General features: G+C 35.9%; 1 protein-coding gene across 1 annotated transcript in view; it reads left to right on the forward strand.

Annotated features, from left to right (window-relative positions):
- Positions 1–19,734, forward strand: part of FIG4 (FIG4 phosphoinositide 5-phosphatase) — a 45,937-nt gene that overhangs the window by 9,027 nt on the left and 17,176 nt on the right. The window contains exons 7-19 of the mRNA XM_031066718.1: positions 2,086–2,214; positions 3,696–3,796; positions 4,245–4,407; positions 4,961–5,058; positions 6,013–6,146; positions 6,622–6,738; positions 7,127–7,172; positions 8,021–8,169; positions 10,678–10,844; positions 13,448–13,586; positions 16,282–16,340; positions 16,916–17,063; positions 17,875–17,958. Coding sequence (XP_030922578.1) covers positions 2,086–2,214; positions 3,696–3,796; positions 4,245–4,407; positions 4,961–5,058; positions 6,013–6,146; positions 6,622–6,738; positions 7,127–7,172; positions 8,021–8,169; positions 10,678–10,844; positions 13,448–13,586; positions 16,282–16,340; positions 16,916–17,063; positions 17,875–17,958 — 1,534 coding nt within the window. The remainder of the gene's footprint in view (positions 1–2,085; positions 2,215–3,695; positions 3,797–4,244; positions 4,408–4,960; positions 5,059–6,012; positions 6,147–6,621; positions 6,739–7,126; positions 7,173–8,020; positions 8,170–10,677; positions 10,845–13,447; positions 13,587–16,281; positions 16,341–16,915; positions 17,064–17,874; positions 17,959–19,734) is intronic.

Consider the following 19,734-nt stretch of genomic DNA (forward strand, 5'->3'; position numbering starts at 1 on the left):
CGGGAGTCTGTTAAGGAAGGCAGGAGCCTCCCCTGAAGTGGAGAATGTAAATCCTCCCCACCCCTCCAAATTGATAATTTTAAATTAAGGGGCTCTCAGGCAAAGATATGGGAGCAGGAAATAACAGTTCTTTAATAGGGAAAGAAAAAAATAAAATAAAATAAAACAATGCAGTCCACTAGAACAACACTGACAGAGTTAGAACCCAACCTGACACCCTGTCGGCCAGGGTGTTGGTGGTAGTCCGATTGAAAATGTGGCTGCAGTCCTCCTGAAGTATCAGGTGTGGTTCTGTTGGAGCAAGGGGAATCTGTAGAGAAGGATGTAGTCTTCCTCTGGAGATCCAGTGGAGGAAGAGGCAGCTGCTGTTCCTGTAGGGAATCCTGTGGAGGAAAAGACGTGCTGGAGTTTCAGAATCTCAGAGTATATCGGGGTAGCAGTGCTTGGCTCCTCCCTCTGGGCAGAGCATCTCACAATGGGATGTTATAGTTCTTATAATTCATGCACTGATATTCAATAGCCTGTTATCAGCAGAGGTCCCCTCCCGAGGAAGGTGTGAATGTGGTCACTCAAAGAGAGAGATAAGGCAAACTGCTCACTTGACAAGGTAATCAGCCATACAGATGGTAATGGAAAACATCTTGCATGCAATCTTCAACACGTATTCATAAGAGTATAAAGATGAGCAGCCAGAGAGAAAAACTATTTTCTCTCCCTTTTTCTTCATGCGCAAACAAACACAGAGTAAGTTTCTCCTGAAACTCTTAATATTGGATTTTATTCTGTTGAATGAAACCCCCATGGCCCCCAAGAAAAAGATATTAGTAACATGGTCATATATATCAAGATACCAGCAACTGGTTATCAAATACTACAATATCAGAAAGGACCATAAGGACTGAAGAGAGCAATAATTCCACTTCTGCAAAGACCCTAATCTGGAGGATCCCTCAGGAATCCTTACAAAGGTACCATCTCTTCTATGTCATTTTACAAATAATCAGAAATGAAGATGCCCTAACCTTGACCCCATCAGCACTGTGTGCTACTCGCCTATATAATCATAGAATATATGTAACAAATAGCCACCTGTCATTAAAAAATAGATTCTCACCAAAGTAATGCCACTAGTAGTAAGAAAGAGGAAAAATTGCTGGCTAAGTGCTTGTGACCAGCTTCTGCTGGCTGTCTAAACTCTTTCATGAAAATATTTTGGTTACATCAGTTTTCCCTGAGCTTACAGTAAGTTGGGTCTTGGTGGCAATAATTTGTTCAACAGCTGTATTTTCACGTGCAGTCTGTAAGAACTCCTTTTTCCTCCAGCAGAACATTTGACTGCTCTAGTTGTCTGCTATAATTGGCATTCATACTGCTACAATATAATTCATCCTGTCAGAAACTTAATTTGAAAAAAGTGTGAAAAAATATAGGCTATAGAATTCTTGTCCTCTTTCTTCTAAGTTTCAGATTCATTCAATTCCCTCTACCACCTTTCAATGACAGTTGTCATCTTGGTCATGATATTTGAAACAGAAGAAGACTCTGATTCCAGATATATCAGAAACAGAATTTTAATTTGTAGGTCTACAATAGTTGTGTTTATTGGTATTAGTGCAAATTAGGAAAACTCTGTTGAATTGTGTGAAAAAGGATTGACGTTCATGATCTTCCAGAACCTAGTAGGCAATTAGAGGTGACCCAGAATTGAGAAGCTTATAAAGTTCTCCTGTATGGAGGAATTCAACTGGAATTCACAGCTTTATTTCCCATGTTATCAAATCCCTTGATGGTACTTTGTAGACGTCTCTTTTCAATACTGAAGTATATCAGCAATTTCTGCATGAAGGCACTCAATCACAACAGTGACTGGCAACTCTAGAAAAACTGCAAATCCTGATAAAGGCTGGGTAAAACTTCAGCCTGTGCCTGGAATGATCTGTGTTCAGCAAACCTCAAGGATGCAAGTAAATGCTACACTGAGTTGCAGTCAAGGGAAAATCAAAACAAAGATCCAGTGTCCTGGATTTTAAAGCAGGTGTGCTTGTTTCTTAATCGCTAATGCATTTTCACTGTAACAACTTCTAGGTGTATTTGGGATTTGCAGTAAGCCTTACAAGAAGTACGTGTGGAATGCCAAGCTGCTGGAAGCGGTAGAAAGTGCTGTTCATCGCGACTGGCTGCTGTATATTATTCACGGATTCTGTGGGCAATCAAGTATCCTTCTACTGTCGTAATGAATTTTGGTTTATCAATTTTGAAAAAACCCAGTTTGAACATTGAATTATTTCTTTGTCATATAAATACCATTCAATTTTATACTTATTGTTTAGCTTTTATTTCCATGACTTTCTAAGTAAGAATTATAGTTATTGTAAGAGGATCTTAACTCAGGTGGACAGCATTTTCAGTGAGGCTCTGTTAATAAGTGTGGGGTTTAGTAGTAAAGAACTTGAGAGGATTTTTAGGCTCAGATGTATTTTTTTGCAAATGTTTGAGGAAAGGGAGAAAAGCTAAGCAGAACTGAATTGCTGACTGATCTGGTTTCAGCTGTGTTTAAACCATGACATTGCCATAGAAATACTCTCCTACAAATCTTCTCTAAAACATTTTTAGTTACTGAGATTTGCAGAAATTCTTGTATTTACTGTCTTTCTGTTGAAGACGATGATGGAACTTCGGCCCTGCTGTGTGAAGAGCACTAGGATGTGTGAAAGTCTCGACTATATACTATTTTAAATGCTTAAAAGGTTTTATGTACATTGTAGCAGGAGGAGCAAAAGTCCAAGTGCATACCACAGTCCAAAGAAATGTCAGGTTATGTGTTAAGAATTTAGTGTATTACAAGGATACTCTTGTTTTATTCACCAACACTATCATGTTAGCTTAAAATTTCTAGGGAAGCAAAAACATTAGTGATGTCTGCAAAATTTAATTTTGCTTTTTTATGATTATAAGACTGGTGATCATTGACTTACTCCTCAGAAAAAAGCTAGATCTGTTTTTATATACCACTGTTTCATTTGTGGTCTTACTTAATCGAAGCCGGATCTGACCACCAACATTATGCCTGCAGCTGCAGGAGTGAGCAGATATCTTCTTAACTCTTTCTTGTGCCTCCCTAACACTGAGGAAGCAATGATAGTCGCACCAGGCTCTGATTGTGTTTGGTTTTAGTAAAATGGAAAAAGACTGTAAAAAAGCCACCACTGCATGCATAGCATGTTTGCCTCTGGCTTTCAGTTATTGTTACTCAAGTGGTTGAAAATTTGTATATTTTTCCAAACAAATAATTAGAGGGCAACTAATACACTTCATCTGAAAATGAAGCTCCCAGGTTTTAATCCCAGTATTCACAAAAGCAGTATTTGCAGTGCTAGTGTATCTTGTATCTATTTCACCTCCATTGTCATTTCATAAAATATAAATGCTGCTTCTCTTCTGTAGGTTCTGAAAAGTGGGTGTTGTATTGCAATGTAGATTTGCTTTTCAAAGTTCTTAAAAGAGATTGTTGGAAAGGGCAATGTTCTCTTCCAGCTGCAAAATAAGTCTGGAAGTGATACTCATCACTGTTAGGGTGATTTTAGCGAATCAGATATATCAGTTTGATACACTTTTGTTTGAACTTATTTTTGTGGGCATAAAGTAAGTGAACAAAAAATTGCATGTGACATGTAAACCTTAACTTCTCTTTCAAGAACTGTTAATATATGGCCGCCCTATATATGTCACTCTGATAGCCAGAAGATCAAGCAAATTTGCTGGAACACGTTTTCTGAAACGAGGAGCAAACTGTGAGGTAAATCAAATATGATTTTAGGGGTTGTTTCCTCCTGCCCCTCCCCAGTATGAAAGCTTGAATTTGACTGGCTGAAGAGCTGAAATGGTTTGAAGGGTTGTTAGGGATTTGGCTATAAATTATGCTATTAGATTATATTATCACAGCTATCATTACATTTTTCGTTGGCATAATGAAATTGTTCCTAAAATAATAAATTTAATTGTTCTAAATTGGCACTTGTTTTGATTTTTTACACTTAATGTTATTTCCTGAACTGAGGGAAAAAATTAAAAAATAGTAATATTCATTAGGGAGAAATGGGAATTTAACCTTCAGTGTTGTTCTCACCACTGCGGTTCAGTGTCTCACAGTTTAATTGTGCTCTGTTTGTAATGATCAATTCTCTGTACTGCATGCAGCTTTGAATGTCATGTCTACATCATATGTGTATTTCTGTTTGGTTTAGGGAGATGTTGCTAATGAAGTGGAAACTGAACAAATACTTTATGATGCTTCAGTTATGTCATTTTCTGCGGGGAGTTATTCTTCCTATGTTCAGGTTCGAGGGTCTGTCCCTCTATACTGGTCTCAAGATATTTCAACTATGATGCCTAAGCCACCCATAACACGTGTGTACAAATTATTCTTTGTAATAGATTATGATTAGTGCTGTGTCCTAAAGGAACATCTGAGCGAATAAGTGAAAACTGAATTTGCAAAAATGAGCAAATTGTCTGTTCACTTGTGCTTTGTGAAGCCATAATTCAACGTAAAAAATTATGGAAAAAATCTCCATCTTAGACTTCACATTCAGAAATTAAATAGGAAATGTTTCTGTTTGAAGATGTGAGCTTTCTTTGTATTATTTTGTGTGTGAAGTTAGCTACATTTATCTTAGTATTGTGGATAAAATATTAAACCTGTTGAAAATGGTGGAAAATGTCTGGGCTGAGATTAATGGGGCCAGAATAATTGTTCTGTAAAAGCATTTCATGAAAATTTAAGAAGCTGCCTGCAATTCAGCAAAGGGAATATTTTTTTAACAGCTTTTGCATGAAAAGAGGGGAAAGTATTTAACTGTGTCATTACTACCTGAAAATTAATGCATCTGTTGTGTAGAGTACTATTAAGGGAAAATTCTACAGCTCACTTCTTATCGTCTTCAATTTATGTTTGTTTCAGTGGACCAAGCAGATCCTTATGCACATGTTGCTGCTCTTCACTTTGACCAAATGCTTCAGAGATTTGGCTCTCCTATTATTATATTGAATCTTGTGAAGGTACAATATTTTGAATATGCTCTATGTGTTTGATTTTTAATATTTCTTTCTGTACACTTTAATGCTTTAACATTTTTAATGTTTCTTTCTGTAGAGTCACTGCGTAATTTTGGTTATGTTCTAAAACTAATATTAGCTTACAAGTGAAATATTTTTTCATAAATCTCATCCTACCGGATATAGTACATAACTCTGCTTCCACTACAGCCCTTCAAAAACAAAATTTCCCATGTTTAGAGATTTCTTGCAGTAATCTTTCACTGTTCTTTTCAAGTTTTTGCTATTACCTATTAGATCTAAGTCCAAATAAATTTATCACTAAATTTAATTTAGCACTCATAACTACTGAAATAGTATGGTTCCATCTAAAGCAAGGTTAGAACTAGATGACCTTAAGGTCTGTTCTAACCCAAACCATTCTGTGGTTCTATGAAAACAAATGTTATATTCAGGCAATGGCAACACAACTCTAATTTTCAAAAATTATTGCAAGACTGGGAGATGGGAGCTGTTGTTTGCCATCTCCTGCCAGTAATGGAGAAGAATTTCCCTTTGTCCTTCTATATTCCACAACTGAATGGGATGCTTCCCTTTTTGCCTGTGTTTTTGCTTCTCTTTTGTGGTTCTCCATTTCATCTACATTGCCACTTTTATTTCTGTGTTTTCTTCTTTATGCTTACAGCATACCATTTTTCAGCCAATGATTATGTACAGTTGAAACAGGTGACTTTTACTTCTAATACAAAATGATTGTTAAAAACTAGAGTATTCAGATTTTTCTATCTTTTCTGTTCTTATTTTAATGGTACTAATTATGAAGAACTGCCTGCTGACGTTACAGCTTGCACTTTTGATTTCCATTATATATGCATACATGTATGTGTGCATGTGTATGGATTATATACGTTTGTTAATGAAAATTTTGATGTTAAATTCCTTTTCTTTTTGCCAAAGGAACGTGAAAAAAGAAAGCACGAAAGGATTCTCAGTGAAGAACTTGTTGCTGCTGTGACATATCTCAACCAGTTCTTACCCCCAGAGCATACAATTATATATATTCCCTGGGATATGGCCAAATACACTAAAAGGTAGAAATAGTCTTTTCTGTACTACTGCTTGTAGCTGAAATGCACATATTAGCAAATGTTACTGAACATAAAGCAAATATTACTGATCAAAACAGCAACTTCCAAACAAAACAAGGAAATGTGGTTCAGGATGATCATACATCCTTTTCTGCCTCATTCATATTTTTGAATCACAGAAAGCTTGGTAGAAAAAAATCTATGTGATGTAAAAATCAAGGTGTTTTAGGTTTTTTATGTCTTCTGCTTCTAGTTTATATAATGTTTATATCAAAAAGAAGCAAAATTGCTTAGATACAGTCAGTCTTTCTCTCCTGTAGAATCTAAGAGAACTATAAGCATAATTACAGTTGAATGAATAAAGCTGTGATATGGGCCTGTTTTTAAATCATTTTTGTTATGGAAAAACTTTTTATGTAGTGAGATTTTTTTAAATATTAATGTATCTTGACTGTCCCTTTTTTCTCCCTCTCCTCAGCAAACTATGCAATGTCCTTGACAGACTGAACGTGATTGCAGAAAGTGTAGTGAAGAAGACTGGATTTTTTGTAAATCGACCTGATTCTTACTGCAGTATCTTGCGTCCAGATGAAAAGTACCTATAATTTATTTGATGCATAATGAGTAGCACCTATTCCTTTGAAAGCTGTTTGGAATTTCTATGTTTATTAATATATTTGTTATTTTAAGACTGACTAATTTGGAAATTACCAAGTGACTTCTTTTGAGGCATACTAATAAGATAATTGTCATCTAAATGTTACTGAGTCTGTTGTTAACCAGTGGATTTTATGGTTTTATAAATACAAAATATAAAACTTTTTTTAAAAATCGAAACTGTATTTGCCTAAACTGCTGCAGATGAAGTCTCAAGTCCCTGAAAATCCAGAAGTAACTATTTGTCACTGACCAGATCAATACATGATATGATCTATTATTTTATGAAATCATTTGAAAGTAATTCTGTTTTGTTTCTTTTTCAGGTGGAATGAACTGGGAGGTTGTGTTGTTTCCACTGGTCGCTTGCAGGTACTAAAATATACTTCTTTAGTTCATAGTGATGTAGGTCAGCACTTCCAAAGAACCGTGAATCATTTCACTTAAATGCCTGATTGGTGACTCACAGACTGCTCTTAAATTGATATTTATAGTACATATTATTATGGCTGTCCTTCTAGAAATCTAATTGAGAATTAGGGCCTTAAGTTCTTGCGTGGTAGCCCAAAACCTTGTGGTGTTGGAATTGTATCTTTGCTGGACTTAGTCTAAGAAATGCTTGTATTTTAAATTAGTTTCCATTACTGTTTAGTCTGTAGTGTTACCAGTGCAGTGAAAGTTAAACCAGCAGCATTTTAGCGAACTGTGTCATAAAATCTTCTACAGAAGAAGTGAGGAATAAGCACATACTTAATCCTGGTAATATATTCATACACATGAACATGGGTTACTGACATTTTCACCAGTGCTGAATATTCTGTGCATTGTTACAGTTTCCAGCACTAAAGGAAAGTAAAACTAGAAACATGTCTTCCTTTAAGGTCAGAAAAGTACTGTCTAAACTGCAAACCATACCATATCAAATTTATACCTGAATGTTAGGGTTACATACTCTTAACATTCAAGTATACACAGGGCATATTCTTAAGATTTGACTTGCCACTCATAATTTTGTGTTTCTTTTAAGTTAGAGAGCATGTGACCATTCCTGTACTAGCTGATCACTGGGATATATTTGTTGAGGGCGGATAAGCAGTAGAGCAGATACAATTTGACATAATTTGAGATTTGATAAGACTTAGCTAGTAGCAAAAAAGTAATAATCATGAGTGTAGTAATTTGTTGATTAAGATAAATCTTTATTTGGATTGCTTCACCAGACTGGAGTCCTCCGAACCAACTGTGTGGACTGTTTAGATCGCACTAACACAGCCCAGTTTATGGTGGGGAAATGTGCTTTGGCCTACCAGTTGTATTCATTGGGATTGATTGATAAACCAAATTTACAATTTGATACAGATGCTGTAAGGTAAGATAGATTAAAACAGTGTGTCGTAGTTTTAATTTTTAATTTTGAGTCAAGAGATTATGGAGAATTATGTCCATGTAGAAGAAGCATACAGTTATTTCTGCTGGAATGATTTCATATTTGTCCATGTTTAAAACATCTTTCATACTGGAAATCATGAGAAAATCCTGTCATGCTGAAAGTTTGATCTTCTGGAAAAGTATGTTAATCAGTCTTATGATATAACTGCTTGACTTCATTCTCTTTTTATGTGCCTAAAATTAAAGAGGTGTGTTTTCCCTTGAAATAAATTTAAGAAAACCTCTACCCCAGTCTTTTACACTTGTTTCAATTGCTTGAGGCAAAATGCTGACTGAGAGTGAAAACCAAAGTAAATACATACGGTAAATACATACTTTCATGGAGAATGCCAAACTGGTAATTGTATATAAGCGCATCTTACCTTGCTATTTCCTACTTTTTCTTTTGGAAGATTTCATGTTTTTTGATTTATTGAAGAAAAGTTTTTCAGCAAAATTGTTCTTTCAGATCAAGTGTCAATGGTATTTATACAAGCATCCTCAAATTCTTTATGAAACCCAGCATTTGTATTGAAATGCTTTGGGGTTAAGGGTAAACTAAGCTGCTTAACTTGTAGACCTGCTTCAGAAATTAATGTAGGGGTCTTTAAGGTGCTGTGCTTTTATTCATTTAAGCTGTTGTTGTGACTGTGAAACTTATGGTTTTGTTGCTGATTTTAGCTAGTGGTTTGATAGTTTTAAAGCATGGAGACCTAGCTTGTATTCAGAAACCACAAGTAGTTGGGCTTCAGTCCCCTTCACTTGAGATGTATCTTCAGCTACTCCTCTTTTTTTTCCCATGAGCCGCTATGTGCTGCACACACCACCTCACCTGCAGCATGTTGGGTCACTCTGCAGGTGGGTGCCTCCTGGCCTCTGCCTGGTGGCCAGGGAGAGCACCCACTGGTGACTTCCTGGGTGTGCTGGCTGTGCTTCTGATGCACCACGTCCGAGCTGCTGGGAGCTTTACCTCTGGGAATAATTATTTCCTGCTGCCAATACCAGTTGCTGTGCAGCCTCCTGGGAGTACTGGTCAAACAAAACCAAACTAACCCACCAAACCCAAAGAAACAAATGAGATTCTCATACATGGTATTGTGCTCTCTGAACAATGTCTGTGGAGGCAAGTGGGCTTGGGATTATTTCTTTGGGGGTTTTTTTGTCTATTGTTTTGGGGTTTTTCTTTTGTTTTTTTTTTTAAGTTATCAGATGTTTTCTTCTAATTGATCTTTTTGTACTTGACCTTGGACAGAAGATTTGCTGGACAGCTATTTAGTTTTTACAGAAATGGATTTGCTGCTCAGTTAAGTGTTCTTCATCCCACTCCTTTCCAGGAGAACTTCAGTCAGATGGTTGCTAGGTTACATATGCAATACTGTCCCTTTTGTTGGAAACTTTATTAGGGGAATGCTTTTGTTGTCTTGTTCTGGTGCTTTTTAAAAAAATTAATTATTTTGTTGTTTGTTTCTATCTTCCTTTTCACTCCCCAAGGACTTCTTTGCTCTGCAGGTATTACATGTAGATGCCTGAGTTACATTGTCTTCCTATACTGATTTGAAACACATTCCAAGGTTTAATGATTGGGTTTGCTTTTTTGTTTTGGGGAGGGGTCGGGGCTTGTTTTGTTCTAGTTTGGGGGTTTTTTGCCTCTTAACTAAACTGCCAGTCTTTTTTAGCAAAATATCATTCTTGTCATTGTCTTGCTCAAGCAAAGCCATAGTCTCCATTTCTGAGAAGCACTTTCCAGTCTCTTATGTTTTAGACTGAGCATCATCTCCTTAAGATAACCTCTTTTTGCCTTGTTTTTGTGATTGATAGGAAGCTTGTTTAATTTTTGCTATTTGAGCTAGTCCCAGTTTGGATAGTGTGAACTTCTTGATGCCAGAGGACTTTTTAGCCAGCTCTCCTTGTTCAAGTCAATTCTTAGCCAATTCTTTTTGCTTCCTGCTTACATCAAGATTTTCCAGCTCCAGCAAATGTTACCTGACAGCCATACACTTTCCTTACAAGTCATGTTTATTCATTTTGTACCTTTGAGTCATCTGTAACTGCAGAGAATTTTGGAAGGTTATGCTAACTTCATTCCTGGTGTACTTAACAGAAATTACAGCCTTGAGATATTGATATGTTCTGTCCCTTTTAGTGTATTAAACATATCTTGCTTAGTGAAGATCTATTGTTTATTTTCCCCCCATTAAGTAGTAGGACATCTTCCTCAATCTACAGAACTGCATACTCTGTGTGAACCTCTTATTTTATATTAAAAAGTAATGAAAATCTCAAAGTCTAAACCTTCTTAGTAATTGTTGTGTCTGAATAAAATTTCCACGTATTTATCTGAATAAAGGCAAAGAAATTGTATTGCACTTACAGAAAGACTTTATTATATTTTCTCCTTTAAAATTTTGTTCAGAAGTTTCATAGATGGCACATTTTGCTTTTCCTTCAGATTATTTGAAGAATTATATGAAGATCATGGGGACACACTTTCTCTGCAGTATGGAGGCTCTCAGCTTGTCCACAGAGTAAAAACTTACAGAAAGATTGCTCCATGGACTCAGCATTCCAAAGATATTATGCAAACACTCTCAAGATACTACAGTAATGCTTTCTCAGGTAAATTAAGTGCTTTCTTTCCAGCCATTGTTTACAAAACATGTTAATCATGATGTTTCAGTAGTCTACACTATGACCTTATGGCAGGGTTCCTCTATACTATAATTTCCAAATAATTTAGTAACATCTCACATAGGTATTCTGATTTGATGGTATACTTATTTATCCTGTGTTGTAGCATGCAGCCTTTTATTTAGAAAATACACAGATGTAGCACTGCATCTGTCAGTGACATTTGTAGATCAGTGTAATTGTTTTGTGTAAATAGGAGCTACAAACTATTAAATCTGTGGTAGAGAAGACAAAATTAAATTCAAAAACCAAGTAAAGAAGCTTGTTTTCTTCAGTTAAATAAGCTGTATAATATTAACTTATTCTTTTATTAGCTCATGTCACTCATTAGTTGAACTCTGAGTGTTCTACTTTCTTCTGGGCAACGTTGCTAAGGGAAAACTTCTTTGAAAAATGCTGAGCCTTATATTATGAAAAATTAAAAAAAAACCACCCGTGGTGTGTTTAGAAGTCTTGCAAAAGATCTAAAAGAATGATCAAAGGACAGTCTAAGACATGTCAAAAGTGCAAAGACTGAGTGCTACCATGTTTTAAATATTCTGTCAGTCCTCTATTACTCTTTCTCACAAAAGTTGCATAGCCAGGGGTGGAAGTACCTTTTTTCCTTTGTCTTAGCAGAGTGCAATTATTTAGAGACTGTGAACTTTAAAACAGTGAGCTGGACAATGGCTAGAAATACTTCAGTAATCTGTTTTCTTCGGCTGAAATTATTGCTTTTGTGTGTATAACAATGTTGAGAGAACACCATTCAGAGTAACTTTTCCGAATGTAAACCACGTAATTTGTGTATCATATTTGTCCAAACTGAATGGGAAATGGAGAACTTGTTTATTTCAGTGATGTGGTCTCCTATTGTTTGCATTGCCAATGAAGTCTGGCTTCATTGATTCTTTTGAGCCAAAGGTAGCACACTTGCCGTGTCACCTATACTGTGACATAGAAGATGGAACAGATCTCTGAGCTGTTTATGCCAGCCACTGAAATGGTTAAGGAGAAACCTGAACAACGTTCTAGGTTCACATTTGGGCTTGTGGTCTGCTTGCAAGTATAGTCATGATATGCATGTCTTCTAGTAATAAAAGAATTTGTTCTAAAAAAGATGTTACAAAAAGAAGAAGAAATTTAGAAATAAATAAAGTCCATATTGTAATCTCAATGAACTTGTGGGAAAGTACACAAACAAACATTAGTCTTTACTGAAGTCAATACTGCCTTTGAGTGAAATTTTCTTAAAGCTGCTGCACACTTTCCCCAATTTACTTAGGATTTTGGTATTTGATCCCATTTGAGGCAAATATTTTTGGTGCTCTATGCTTTCCGTGTGTTTGAAGATGACATTGTTGAATTGTAGCATTCAGTGTCGTATTTACTCTGTTGCATTTTTAGTATGGAGTTTTAAAATATCTGTTTCATTGAAATTTAAAGGTTCATTGTCCAACACTGCCTCTTTAGATGGCAGCAGCTTGCTTGTTTAAGAGAGATCATTTTATTCTTTAAGTTTTCTGAGAAAGCTAAGAAAAAGGAAACAGTTGTAGAACAGTTTAGTTTAGTTTGATTTGCTGTACTGCATTTATTATTGTTGCTATTAATCATATATCCTTTAAAATACAAATAAAAGTCTGATGGCTAGCTAGTTCATGAGTCAGCATTTCCTTGTGTTTCTGATCCCAGAAACATTTTTTTAATGCTTGTGTATTTTATGTACCTGAATTAAACAGGCTCAGAAAATTTTAGTGATTTGCTTGGGGTCATACAGTATATAAGATTCAGAGCAGGATTGAAAGAGGCCTACTATCCCAGCTTCCTAAATAAATCTCTTAGCCACGCATTACTGCTTGTCTATCATTCAAAATACATGAATCTAAAAATAATCTAGTCTTATAAGAGTGTTTTTATCTGTTGACCTCAATGCTCTTAGGGTAATTACTACTAATTAAGCTGTATGGATGAGAAAAAGTAAGACACGTATCAAGTGATAATTTGGTGGAACTTAGAATATGACAAGCTAAATTGATTACTTAAACTAACAGGAAACAAGTCCAAATTAATAAAAGGTGTTTGAGAAATTTAATAATTTTACTGTGTATTGGCAAGAAAATTCCAAATTCATAATTTGTATGTTTTGTTGGAAACTTAGTTTGTATGAATATTCATTTCATCAAGTAATTTTTCAGTTATTTAGGCTGCAGTAAATTCACTAAGGTATGTCAGATTTCTTGAAACATGCCCTAATCCATGCATGTGCTTCATGCACACATGTGAGAGACAGAGTTGCAGTTTCTGACTTCTGCCAAGCCTGAGCTCCTGAGGGAGAAGCCAAGGGAAGAGGCAGCATTGGTATAGCCCCACGTGCTCTGCAGTGTAGCAGCTGTGCTGTAAATGAAGTTCCATGGTGCTGCTTGAAGCCCAGAGGGCCCTGCAGCAGTCATAGCACGCACACACTCAGTCTTTGAGGAGCAAAGAGAAGCAATGTCTGAATGGGCTTGAGCTGTGCAGTGCTCCTGCTATTAAGTGTGCCTCTTGTCTTACAGATGCGGACAGGCAGGATTCTATCAATCTCTTTCTGGGAGTGTTCAAGCCTGCAGAAGGAAAGCCACATCTCTGGGAACTTCCCACTGATTTTTATTTGCATCACAAGAACACCCTCAGTCTGTCACAGACCAGGCAAAGGTATTTTGCTGTTTCATTTTTTGTTTTATTTGGTATTGCTCTAATACGTTGTAAAAAATACACACTGCTAATCAAATAATTAGGTCAGCCTGTGAAAAACTTGCTAAGTGTTTTTTATGTTTATACAAAAGCTTAAAAAACACCTTCAAAAGATTACCAAAAGATGCTGAATGTTGGTGTTTCAAAGGATTTGTTCAGTATGTTTATTTCCTGTGGTACTTAAAAATAAGTTTCATTTCATATAAAACTTGATCCTTCAGTGTAAAATGCTTCTGTGTTGTACTGAAGTACAGTTACTACAGTTTAATTAATATATAGGCGCATTCTTCATTGTCAAATCTATTAATGGTTGAATTTGAGATTATATGATAAGGATAACATTTATTTTTCTATGCACTGCACTTAGTCTGCAGCTGTGCATACCAAGAAACCCTTGATTTTCTACCTTCCTTTCAGCCTATGTCTAGCCTGTTTTAAGACTATTTTTCTTCATTTGCATTCCACTGTAGTTGTACGGTAATAAACAGAAGTAATAAAGTATAAAATTTTAAAGTAATTCAATTGCTTCATAGAGGGAAATGATTTTTTGAAGACTATGAATACTGTGCTTTTAAGAAAAATCCATTTTAACAAAACGGACAATACTCAACTTGTCAACTAAACAATCTCTTAGGATTTTGGCTGGTTTTATCTTTATTTATTTTGTGAGCTGTAAAGCCCTTTAGTACAAATGGCAGATCTGAAAACCTGCATTTAGATTTTTGTCTGGGCAAAACTGCAAGTGTTTAACCGGTGTGATCAGCCCCTGTTGGCTGCTTATTCTGTTAACCTGTCGCAGCAGCTGGCACATGATATGGCTCTTTCTGAATTTCTGTCCTCTTGTATTGTCTCCTGAGACTTCTTTTAAAGGTAGCTTATATGAGCCATAAAACCAAGTGCTATTTCAGGCATACATTAAACATGCAATATTAATTTTCTCAACTACTCATTCTGAACATTATTGTATGTCTAAAATTAATTCAGCTGATATATTGCAAATATGCAAATGTTCTTGTCTCCCTTTCATCTGTTACTCTGTTAAAACAGGCCATCTCTTATTTGTCACACATACTGTTCTCAAGTGAGGTGGAATATTAAAAAGAAATATTGGTACTCTTCATTTGCTTGTTAATTATTTTTCACCTTTCATTCAAACCAGAATTTCTTCTGAGCAGTTATAATGTATAACAAGGTGTTTCATTATGTGAATAAAATGACACCTTCCTGTAGGTGTAGTAGGTGAAATAAATCTGTGAAAAAACTCCTCTAAGTAATTTTTTGTTTCTACCAAACATTTTGACAAGTTCTTTGTGTAACTTCTCCCTGCCTGTCTATGTAGTCCCTCTTTTAGGTTCCTTGGGCACAGCAGCAAAAGAAATAACAACACTTGTAATGAAATCAAGGGTATAGGAGAAGGAAGATCATGTTTCCTGTCATTGAAACTTCTTTGACTGTTTGTGCTTTTCCTATATTGTAATTGCCTCCTTATCAGGAGGAAGATATTTAATAAGGTTCATATCTTACTTCTATATAATTAATGAGTCACGTGAAAGTAATATGGAAAAGGAGACTTTGTGTTGCCATGTTACTTATCATTTATGCAAGCAACAAAACTGGGTGTGTCTGCATCATTTCTGAAGGCACTGGAGAAAATTGCTTACTAGCATGGTACTTTGAGAAGAGGCAGGACCATTAGGCATAACTCATTCCTTATCGTCTAGAATATACACAGTTCTTGGAACTGAAGTGTGTTTTCCTGCCTGTCCTGTACCATCTCCTAAATCCCACTAACAAGCCTATCCCTGGCCATGGGAATACGCCCATTGTGTCTGCTGCAGATGGCTACATTGACAGGAGTAGGAGATAACCACATTAATACTGATTACAGCCCTCACAGTATTGTGAATACACAAGTACTTGAAATAAAAATCAATGAAGACAATTGCGTTTTCATTCCATGTAGTAGAAGAAACTATCAGACTAAATCAGAGAAGAAATTAAAGTATATTTGAGAAGAGACAATAAAAATGTGTAAACATGAATGAAAGATAAAACATGCTTTATTTTATGAATGTTGCTTGACTTCCTTTGTTGTTTTACAGAAATCCTGAATAAACTTCCAGCAGGGCTTGAATTTTGCTGTTAGATATGCCAACAGCTCTCAGACTTATGACAGCTGTTACATCAAAATGTATTTCTTTGTATAGAAGTCAGCTGCTTTGACTGTCATCCGATCTTATTATCATTGACCTTCACTTCTTCATACATTTTTCTTAAATTTTGGGATCTGAATAACATCTGCGAGGGGATGCCTTTCCTCACTCCTCCCATGCTCCAACGACCAGAACAAGAGAAATACATAAATACTTTTGATATGTACAAAGACATTAATACATTAATTTTCAGTGCTGTAGAGGTAGGCACCTGAAATTTATTTTTAAATGAAACAAAACCACTCTTCTGTTCATACCTGTATTGAGTTTTGTGTGTTTAAATTTCTTGATTTAAGAGCAAAGTAGTTGGACAGGGGCCTGTTGAAATCCTCCCTCCAATTCAGCAATGTTTCCTGAAGTGACCCTGTGTGGATGGGTGATGGATAGGCTGGGTATGAGATCCAATCTCCTGTATCAATTGTGCTTCTGTTTTTCCTGTACAGCTATACTTACTGGTGGACCACAGGTGTGCTAAAGCATTTACCTCTTCCTTTTGATGAAGGTAGGACCTATATGTACTCCTTGCCTTGCAGAGTATCTTGAAAAAGAAGTTTTAGTCACAAATGTTTTTTAATTTAAATCCTAAATCTGAAAAAAGAGTGTTTCCATAATGGTTTCTTAAATGCTTCTCCACCCCCTCCCTCCTCCAAGGAGATTTGATTTTTCAATTGCAGGTTGCAAGAGCTACCTAACTGGCTAAAACTTGATCTTCATATGTGTGAGCCAGGGCACACCTAATTATTTTTGTCTTGCCTATTAGCATATATTTATAGTGTGTGCTGGTGGTCCTATTCCTGTCACAGCTGACACAGTATAGCTGGTGTGCCTTGTTTCTCTGGGGTGCTGTGGAGCATATTTTATTAGAAATTGTCATCATGAAGTTAAATCAAATTACAGTGGTTGATAATGCATATTTATTAAAGATGTGCAATGCATCTTCTTCATGTCATATTTCCTTGTCTCAGACGGGATATGACTGTAGGGCCTGGTATGGTGGCTAGGTGAGCAGGCTACTGTTTGATTAGATTTTTGCAAGAGTCAGTAATTGCTAGTAAAAAGGTTTTTTTTCCCCCTCAGTGACATGTGCTGAAAACAGACGCAAGTTGACAGTGAAGAAATTCCACAAATATGAAGAGGAAATTGATATCCACAATGAGTTTTTTAGGCCATATGAGTTGAGCAGTTTTGATGAGACCTTCTGCTTGGCAATGACCAATTCTACAAGGTATATTGGGATGGTTTGTGACTCTAAATCCTTGAATGGAAGTTGATTTGGTGTGAATTAAATATGCATTTGATTTATTAGGTTAAATACATGTCATTTCAAATTTAGCAAATTTGAAACTAAATCACAATGCTACATGGAACTGTTACTCTAAAAAAATCTGTAAAAATAGCAATTAGATTTCCAATTATTTTTTGTTATGGAGTGCCTAGTGTCTGGGCATTTGATGCCTGAGAGATGAACTTTTCTCTCTTGATTCAGATCACAGAAGCTACTTTCAAAACAATTGTTTTCTCATTGTTCTGCTCTCATTTTGCAGTTGTTTTCTTCAGTTCATCTGGTTCTCACAGCTGGTCAGATATTTTGGTTTGTTTTTTTTTTTTTGTTGGCAGCAGTCATCTGGATATTCAAAGCATAATCTGAATCATGGTTTGGCTAAAGATTTCCAGGCAGATTATTTTTCATGTACCTGTTTGACCCAGTTTGTATGTTGGCAGCATTTTGAAAGCAATGTATGAAGCCCTGAGTTATCAGGCCTCTTCAGCATAGGGATGGAGCACGGTGCTTTAGCATCTTTGGCAAGTGGTGATACTTGCAGATGTTTTATGGAACTAAATAATGCAATTGAAAGCTTTTTAAATACCTAGGTTATATGTACATCAACTTGAAATTATAAAGTTAGAACTTGATATCTCATTATGATGATTCTTTTTCTTTAGTTCCTTTGTTAGAGGTGGTTCTTCCAGAAAAATAAAAAAAAATTATGTGTTGCACTTTGTTCATAAACACTTTTTCCTTTCTATTTTGGCAGAGATTTTATGCCTAAGAATGTGGGAATTGATCCAAGTCCATTCACTGTTCGTAAACCTGATGAAACTGGAAAATCTGTGTTGGGGTAAGTCTGAAATCAGAAATTTTGTTCTGGTTTAATAGTAGTGAAATTGTAATTAAAATATATAAACTCTTATGTATGTGTCTGTGAAGAATATTCAGTGTTACGTGGGAAATAAAAAATTCATTGGTGTTGTACTGCAGAATTGTACACTTTGAAAATCACATCTAATTTAAGATTTTTGTTTGACACTAGGAATTCTTAATTCAACTTGTTTAATATTTTCTGGTTTTTCTGATTTCTCAAAGTGAAATTCATGAGAAGATTTTATCAATAATATACAGAAGTTATTAAAATTTGATCATCTCTTCATCGTAGTGTCAATGCTATTCTCTATTGGAGTTGACAACAGTGCATATTTTCTTATTGTCTTTTAAAAAATTATTAATTTTTTATAAATAGTGCATATTCTGAAACAGCAATAAATGCCAATTTCAGCATAGTATTTGATAAAATATGTTATTAAAATATTCATGGATAAAATTATATAAAAGAATTCAGCAACAGTTGCTGGAACAAATGAATGCCTCATTTAGCTGCTTTTGCATCCTGTACCTGCTTTGTTACTCCCTTTGTTCCACTGCTGTGTCCCACAAGGGCTGTGCAGAATCTTCCTGAATTCATTCTCTCTTTGGTAGCTCATATTAAGGAAACCTTTTGTCAGTAGTTGCTGTGCTGTCACAGCATTATAAGTTCCTCTGAAAACTTGCTGTTTTGTTAAACACTAGAACATTGGACTCTCATGTGCTCTTGTCCTGAGAGTCTCGTTGTAAATAAATGTTGAGAGTAGACTATGCTTATCACCAGTAGAACCTCATTTTGTGCTACTCATTCCCTGGGAATAAACAGGAAGACTGTTCAATGTTACACAGTTTATCTCTGCTAAGAATTTGAGTTTATGAGTATTTTGAGGATAAGCTTTATACTTCCGCTTTAGTAAAATGTCAGATTTTGGACTAATTTGTCTCCAGGTGCTCCATTAAATAGTTGACCATTATATAATTTTCTCAAGCGTTTCTATTCAAGCTCTTTGCTGTGATTTTTAGGGGTTTATGTGGGACAGAGAATCCACATTCCAGGATTCCAGCTCCATCAAAGCCACATTCCAGGACTCTCTGTGTATCACTTATAAGGCTTCCCCTTCACTGACTGTGTCGTAGGGTAAAACATGGCTTCACTCTTGCACCTCACCCATATTTAGCCTTGCAAAAGGTGGTACCTTTGCCTTGCTCATTTGTCATCATCTTTTGATCTAAGACATTTCTGAAGGAAATTTGGTCATCTCTTTGTCTGTAGGCATTCAGGTCCCAAGGACACTTAGATCTTGGCTGGGTGTACATGTTGGGAGTGGGGTGAGGATAACACTCTTACCAGTTTGGCCACTTGCTCCATTCCTCAGCTTTCAGAAAGGACTGCTTTTCTTGTGACCTTCACCTCATCTAGAAAAGTAGGGAAAAATCCCTTTATTTTCCCTAAAAAGAATGCTTATGTCTTCATAACTCTGTACATTTCAGTCAGAGGAAATGTCAGGTTCTGTTGAGTCAGAAATCAAATTCGCCCATGGTGCTATTTTCCCCAAGGCATTTGTTCCAGCTCTAAGATTTTTTTTTGATACAATAATCTCTTTGGGGGTGGGATATGCTCTCAGATCAGAACCTATGAAGGACTCTCCTATTTGTTTATGCATGTTCCTTGAGCATATGAAGTGTAGCTAATTCAGTACAGGGATAAACTGCTATTTGAGTTTCACTTCAAGAGGCAGCCTCTGTAACAGTCATA

This window comes from Geospiza fortis, unplaced genomic scaffold (genome assembly GCF_000277835.1).
Source record: "Geospiza fortis unplaced genomic scaffold, GeoFor_1.0 scaffold98, whole genome shotgun sequence".
NCBI classification, from domain to species: Eukaryota; Metazoa; Chordata; class Aves; order Passeriformes; family Thraupidae; genus Geospiza; species Geospiza fortis.